Source organism: Pinus tabuliformis, chromosome 7 (assembly GCF_031772625.1).
Source record: "Pinus tabuliformis cultivar Carrire ecotype Pingquan chromosome 7, CPIR1, whole genome shotgun sequence".
Taxonomy (NCBI): Eukaryota; Viridiplantae; Streptophyta; class Pinopsida; order Pinales; family Pinaceae; genus Pinus; species Pinus tabuliformis.
In genome coordinates this window covers 957532023-957540218 of record NC_142293.1, presented here as the reverse complement: position 1 = coordinate 957540218, position 8196 = coordinate 957532023, and the positions used below count along the sequence as shown (strand labels likewise).

At 33.9% G+C, this 8196-nt stretch overlaps 1 protein-coding gene across 2 annotated transcripts in view; it reads right to left on the bottom strand.

Annotated features, from left to right (window-relative positions):
* Positions 1–1159: 1159 nt before the first annotated feature.
* The window catches only part of LOC149250802 (cysteine-rich receptor-like protein kinase 1), a 153907-nt gene continuing 146870 nt past the window's right edge, over positions 1160–8196 (bottom strand). Inside the window, exons 3-7 of one of the 2 annotated variants that reach the window (XM_089456477.1) lie at positions 4298–4440; positions 3985–4195; positions 3424–3661; positions 3195–3339; positions 1160–1879 (exon numbers count right to left, since the gene is read on the bottom strand). In XM_089456477.1, coding sequence (XP_089312603.1) covers positions 1535–1879; positions 3195–3339; positions 3424–3661; positions 3985–4195; positions 4298–4440 — 1082 coding nt within the window. In that variant the 3' untranslated portion in view covers positions 1160–1534. The remainder of the gene's footprint in view (positions 1880–3194; positions 3340–3423; positions 3662–3984; positions 4196–4297; positions 4441–8196) is intronic. The other variant, XM_089456478.1, reaches the window with a different exon arrangement.

The window sequence follows — 8196 nt, the reverse complement described above, 5'->3', positions numbered from 1 at the left end:
TAATAATTGAATTTAATTTAATTTAATTTGTATTGCCTTGTCTTCTACACCTCTTTAAAATGGGGCTACCTCCACATTGTTGCGATTGCGTTTTTCATTAGTTAATCACAAGCCTCTTTAAAATTAAGCAATATTGGCATGGTTGAGATTATTTTTTTCATTTTTTAATCATAACATATTTATACATCTATTTTTACTTAAATTTACAATTTGTGAGGGGAGATTTCACTTTGTGTTTTAGGTGATTGCGCACTACTCTAACCAAATATGAATTCAATGAGAAATAGAATGAATATCCCTGGAATCTCCTACCACATGACATTTCATTGTCACTACCATCACCAATCAATCAGCCTCCCCATGGGTTGGAATATTTCACTTTTTTTAAAACAAATGTTGCACTATAATTTAGTCTTTGCAGAAAAGTTAGGAAAAACATGATGAATAGCCAAACATAATATGAGTAAGTAGACTTTGTCAAAAAATAGTTATTTACTTATAATTATCGCAAAAAAAATCCTAAAAGTAAAAGATATTTCAGTATTTTGAAAAGCAAATTTATAGACATAGTTATCAATTGTAAATTAGAAATTGACACCTTTGTGACAAGTAAATATATCCATACTATTCCATATATATTATTGTGTAACTAGTAAAAGGTATAACACACATTTAATGTACATTATGTTGTCAAAAAAGATTACAAGATAATTAATTTTAAGGAATAAAACATTTGAAAAAGGTTTTTCCATTGGTTATAATTATTTTCTTATTTTCAATTTAGTTTTATTATCCTTTAATTATTTTTTTCTATTTTGTTTTTACTCTTGATTTTTCCCTTTTTAATTCAATTTAGTAGGATTGGATTAACAGTTAAAACTTCAGGTCTCTTTACCAATAAAATGATGTAAAAATAAAATTTGAATATATCACAAAAATAAAAAATAATTAACCTATTATTATATATTTACAGAATATCCATTTGTAATTAAATATAACTAATAAAATTAAATAATTAAAATGGTTGGTAAAATCCCGACCAGAAGAGAACAACGATCACTTTCATTAATTTTAATAAATTTCTTAAGTTAAATTAACATTTCAACTCTAAATAACAATTAACCATTCATTATTCATTAATCTCGTCCTGTATAATTATGAAAATATTCCAAACACCTTGGATTGCAAGACAACTTTGCTGTGAAAACCATGTGTTTACTTATGGAATTTGCATGGCACCTCCATTTGGAGAAACAATAAAATAGAGGAAGTATCCACGGATTGAACTTTGGGATAAGTCTGGCTGTGAGAGGAATGACAAAATTGAGACAAGCAGAGAAGCTAGTTGCTTTGGTTGTGTTAAATATTTCACATGAAGCATCCCATTGCTGTACAAACTCCGATATCGGCTAACCAAGCCCGATCAACCAAAATACTATGTTACATTCATATGAAAATACATTGCAGCAGCCCATTAGGCCATTACTTTACAATGACATGCACCGATATGACCTCTTTCTGGTTGCTTCAAAATTCAAATGACCTTGGGAATGGTAGAATCAGAGATCGGTATTAGGTAATCAGAGGTATTTGGATTACTATCAACAATATTTGATTGTGAAGGTGAAGGTGAAGATAAAGATGAATAGGACTGAGGAGGGTTGACATCTACAAAGGGAGGTTGCGTAAGTGGGGGAAGACTGGGGTCCTTGCAGGTGAGCAAGGAAGTAACCTGAGACATGGCAGGACGTAGAGCTGCAGAAGCTTGAGTGCACAGGAGAGCTATACGAGCAACGTTAATTGCCTCACCGTGGTGATGTTTCTCTATGTTGTCATCGATTATCTCTGAAAGTGTATGTGATATATAATGATTCCACACCTGCAAAACATGAAGAGAATTGTTAATTTGTTGTTAAAATTTCTTATTCAGATTCATTTAAATCAATTTTTTAACCTTTTTGAACAAGTGTTGAATTTAATATAAATTTTAGGTTTCAGGACTATTTTAGAATTCAATAGACAAAAGCCAAGTCAATTGTTTCACTTCATGTCCATCCAATTTTGAAATTTCCCAAAACTTGGAATCAAAATAAAATAGTACCCTAAAAGGGTTGGATCCAATGGTGAAAAGAAATGAGTTTTTCACTATTGGGCAAGGTTTGATTCTCACAAGGACTTCCCTAGAGCCATAGAACACCTTAAGGTTGAGGTAGTGGTTGAATGAGTCTTTGCACCTAGAGAAACAATATTAAATGGTTTAGTGACTGGTATACAAAGTCCACTCCCATGTCCTTTCAAAAGTCGAAAGATATTAGCTCAATTAGTGATTTGGTGAACAATTTGTTTGCAAACACCACAGATTCAACTCTCCCAAAACATGTTGTAATTAGTCCATTAAAAATAAAAATTTAAGATAGCTGAGAAGAAGATGGTAATGCAACCACTACCAAGGCTAGAAGAGAATGTGATGTATAAAACTGACTGTGGTTCTTTCTGCCACTAATAATTTCCAGAACTAAGACCCCAAAACTGATTAGTGATTTGGTAAACAATTTGTTTCCAAACACTATAAATTCAACTCTCCCAATTGCAGGGCAGCATTGTTAACGATGTGGGGTGCTCTCCAATGTTCTTATTGGCTTGGGATAGATAAGATTTTGATCATTAGAGATTCCTTTACTATGATCTAGTGGGTGCAGGGTCGTTGCTGCCCTATGTAATTGGATGTTGATTAGGAACATCATCCCCTCTCTCAGCATGTGAAAATTTTGGAGGTTGATGCTCTCTCTAAGCTTGGCCTCTCCCTGTCCAGGCTATATGTTTTTTGAAAAGTTATCTATGGGAAGAGTAGTGGTGTGGGAATTTTTGAGCTATAAATCCCCTATCCAGTTGCTGGTTTTTGGCTCTTCTGTCAGCATGTTTCGTGTGTTTCGTGAGGCTATTGTTTTCTGTAGGACTGCTCTGTTCTTTTATTTCTTCTTTTGTAGAGGAATAGACTTTAGTTTCGGATCTAGTTTGTAATGAAAGTGCTGACATGTATGAATACTTAGGTCAAGTAGCATAAAATTATATAGACATATGATCATATAAAACTTTATCAATTTGAATAAATGTTCTGTTTTTTAGTCTGAAAAAAATTAGCCCGTTAAACATAAAAATAAAAAATTGAAAAAAAATAGTAATGCAACCATTACCAACGCTAGAAGAGATTGTGATGTATAAAACTGACTGTGATTCTTTCTGCCACTAATAATCTCCAAAACTAACACCCCAAAACTGTACACATCAACTTTTTCGGTCAATTGGCCATGCATTACATAGTCTGGAGCTACGTAACCTCTGCACAATCAAAAGCATAAACATCAGAGTTCGATTTTTTATTTTATAACATGGTAGAAATCATAAATAGTTTCATATTCTTACAAAGTTCCAGCAATCCCCGTGCTCAGATGAGATTGATCCTCGGGAATGTCTCTGGCCAATCCAAAATCTGCAATTTTAGGTTTGAAATGTTGGTCTAGTAAAATATTGCTAGGTTTTATATCTCGATGGATGATGCGTATTTCTGATTGTTCATGAAGGTATGTAATCCCAGTAGCTATTCCTAATATAATGTCAAACCTCATCTCCCAATTCAGCAACATCTTTGCGTTTTTGTCTCCTGCCATCCATAAATATTTCACCTTAAATCATTGTCCCTCTTCTGTTACCCATAAAAACTTTACCTCAAACCATTTTCCTATTGAATATTTTGGAAATCTGAATATTTCTAAATCAAGTGAAGATAAAGGTTATCACTGAATAACACTGAAAATAAACCGATTAACTTTGCTCTTATTCATTAAATTTTTGAAAATGTTTCAATGAAAATAGAAATTATCACTAAATAATATTGAAAATAAAAATAATCACGGGGAAACAACAATGGCAGCGAGCTGAATACTAGTTATAATGAATATCATTCCCTTAACACAGAAAGCTTACCAAACAGAAAATGGTCAAGGCTCTTGTTGGGAACGAATTCATAGACTAAAAGTCTGTCTGGCCCATCGACGCTACACCCAAACAGTTGGACTAGATTTTTGTGTTGAACACGACTGACAAGATTCACCTCATTGAAGAATTCCTTAACCCCTTGCTCTTTGTGTGAAAACATTCTTTTCACTGCAATTTCCCTGCCTTGTGTCAAAACTCCCTGCTAAAAAGGAATGTCCCATCTATATTGCTCAGTGATGGAGATAAATATGATAATGGCCTTTCAAAACTTAGTAAATATATATATGAATATGGAGATAACCTTATAAACCGAACCAGAGCCTCCTTGCCCAACCTTGTTTGCATCGTTGAAATTCTGAGTAGCGACTTTCAGAGTGTGAAATTTGTAATTCAATTTTGATTTGGACATAGCTGTAGAAAATCCAAATGATGGGTTTGACAAACCTACAAAATAAATCACAAGTTCTTGTTTGTAAACATAAATAACAGGTTTATTGTTTGTCATTAACTATATGCTAAACACTCACAACACATCCTAAAACAAAGGACAATCATTGTTGCAAGACCTGGAGAAAAGCAAGATTCCAAAAATGGTAGGAATTTCTTATGAAAAACCTAACAAGAAAGACGAAAGCCAGGTTTTCTTGGATAAAAAAAGCAGTATTGCATTACATTGACAGATATGGTAACACAGCAATTTGTGATGAACAATAAGAAAGAACACATGGCAAGGTAGATTCCAGGCATGAAGAAGACAAGTCTGATAAAAACATTCTAAAGGCGAGAAGCTAGGAGAGTGAAGTTAGAAAAACAACTCTCTTCCTTCAACTTCCAATATGAAGTTTAAATTTCAAGTGAAGTTAATGTTAACATATTAAATAGTTGGTTAATATTAAAATAGTTGGTCTTCCTTGTTAAAACCTAACAAGGAAGACATGATATGGTAACACAGCAATTTGTGATGAACAATAAGAAAGAACACATGGCAAGGTAGATTCCAGGCATGAAGAAGACAAGTCTGATAAAAACATTCTAAAGGCGAGAAGCTAGGAGAGTGAAGTTAGAAAAACAACTCTCTTCCTTCAACTTCCAATATGAAGTTTAAATTTCAAGTGAAGTTAATGTTAACATATTAAATAGTTGGTTAATATTAAAATAGTTGGTCTTCCTTGTTAAAACCTAACAAGGAAGACATGAAAGCCAGGTTTTTCTGGATAAAGGAAAAAGGTAGCTCATTGATAGAAATGGCAACACAACAATTTATGATGAACAATAAGAAATAACACATGGTAGATGCCAAGCATGAAGAAGACAAAACTGAACCAGACATTCTAAAGGCAAGAAGCTTGGAGAGTAGGTTAGAAAAACAACTCTCTTCCTTCAATTTCCAATATTATGTTTAAATTTGAAAGTTGAAATAACAAAATATGATGGTAAAGTTAATGTTGAAAAGATTAGAGGATTATTTTAGATTTTATCAAATAAAAAAGGCAGGGTAGATTTCTTTTGCTTGTTTGAAGATGTCCAAACATGTTGTTGTGGTTGGAGAACTACATAGAGCATGAAAATGCTACCCAATTTTGTTGCAACAAGATTCTGTGTATATTTTCAGAAATGCAAGCAGGTTCTTTTTCTCGGCTTTGGCCTTTGTCGAACATGGATAGTTCAGAAATGTGCAAACATTATTTAAAAAATAACACTCTTTCTTAATAATAGACACGCATTCTTTAAAAAAAAATAACACGTGCTCACTCCTCTCTGCATAAAAAGAAAAATGGGCCATGGGGTTTTTATTGTTGCCCTTACGAAACCATGGTGATTTCTCGTTTTCCAGTATCTAGCCTCAGAGGCAGACCGTATCACTTTAAAGTAAGTCATTTTTCTTTTTTTCTTTTTTTCGTGGAAGAAAAAATTTAAGGAAATTTGCAATTATATATAACAGGGATGCTAAAAATCTAGAACCAAATCAAGAAACTATTCTAACACCCAGAAAACATTTAAAAAAATAAATTACAGAAGATTTAAAGATATTAGAAATATTGATTCAAGAGCTTAGGAACATAAGGGAACCCTCAAGAGTTTCATTAGCCACATCCTTTGATAGCATCACTACCTACATCATGCCCGTGGTTAATTGACAAATATAATTGAATATAGGGCCAAGATGAGAGAATTCTACTCCATTGGTATCATGACAAGTATAATTGGATATAGGGCCAAGATGGGAGAATTCTACTCCATTAATATCAGTAAAGAGCAAACTAAAGATTCGAATATCTCCAAATTGTGGGGTATTGAATGATGCTAGATCTATCCAACCCCCTAATTGGAGGAAGAGATATATTTCCAGTGATTTGTGCACATTTGATCCATGGAAAGTGAATTGGATGACTCAATGGTTTATGGTTTAAGAAGGTGCCACTATATTCTTTGCAAATTGTGGGTCATTTTTATGATTGGTCTTGATGTGAACTATTTTGATACTAGTGAGTTCTAGGGGGTTGGTCTTAGGTCTACCTAGGATCAACCAAATGCTAAGTGTAATCCATTGAGAGGTTCACCTACTCTTAGGCATATTCCTACCCTCCTATGGGCGCCTTAGCGTTTGGATCACCTTAATGACACTAACACTACAATAACATGTCTCATACATAGTCTAGTGCAACAAATTTCATTTCTAGTAGCCTATAGAAAATATCTATCATGAGTGTGTCTAAGACATCCAAATGTAGGTCCTTTGGGTGACACTAATTATAGACCATTGACTCCATGTAGCTAGGGTGGTGTTTCTAGTTTGATTTAGGTAGCACCATATTTATGCTCTCATTGCAATCATATTTTCCATGCCTCAATGGAAGATCCTATCCACAAGAGTTTTAATTGTAGAATTGACAAATATTCAATAAATATAACACTAAAGTACTTCTTTTTTACTAAATTGTTCTTTTGGCATGTACAGATGCAACAAGAGAATGCTTTACCATTGAGGTGAAAAGATGTTAGTTATCCCAATCTCAATGTAGCCATGGTTGTAGCATTTGGTATTGTGGCACCTCAGACATAGGTGTTTAAATGATTTTATGCTTATCCTTTTGCAAATATTCAAGTTATTTCGGAGTAATCAATCTTAATGTCGTTTTGTTTCCACATATTTCTACTAAAGAATTTAAACATCCATCTTCATTTGGGACCAACAAATCACATCAAACTCAAGTAGCGTGTGTTAGATAAAATCTACTTTTAATGTGAAATTCACTATCTTAGTCTAGTTCAATTTGATGTTTCTATACTAATCAAACAAATTACAAATGTTTATGCAAGTGTCATCATTCCCATTCGCTTCCTCTTGTATACCCCCCTAGTTTCATTCTCCACCCAACCCATTTATTTTGCATTACATGCCAAGTTTGACCATTGAGCAGCCACCCTCCTCCCACCCCCAAGTCCTTGGTATTCCCAATTTCTCCCCTAGGGTGTTCCCCCCATTGTACAGCCACTGGGGGCATATTGCCTCCAATTCCCATTACATTTTCCTTTAGACCCTTCCACCATACCCACATCCATTCACCCTGCACCACTCCATCATCAAACCCCTTTTTGTTAGTGCATCCATTGTTGTAGCAATAAGTATTGCATCTATTGTAGCTACATCTATAATGGATGAATCTACAATTACCGCAACTACATCTTCCCCAACCCCCATTGTTGTCTTGAAGTAGGTTGTCCAACTAAGTGCCGCATAATCCACTATTGTAGCAACTAGTATTGTATCTATTGTAGCTACATCTATAGTGGATGAATCTATAGTTGCTACAACTACATCCTCCCCAACTCCCTTCAAAATAGGTTATTTAGCCAATTTCTTCACCTCCAAGTCAGGAAGGGGAATCTTCTCCATTGCCTCAAATATTCATGATGAGACTAATTATTTTATCAAAATCTTATCAAGTGTAAGTGACGTTGATTTTACACATTTTGGTTTTTTCAATTAATTGATTGTTGTAATTGTTGCAGGGAGGCATTTCTAAGAGGCTTGGATCATAGAGGATAACAACCCCCCAACAATTTGCAATCTTGTCTAAGTTTAATTTCTTAATATTTGAATTTATTAAGTGTGTTAACTTATTGAACCATGGGAAAATGTCGATATGTTGTTTTTTCCCTTTTAGAGCTCAAAAATACATAGTACTTTGAGGCAAA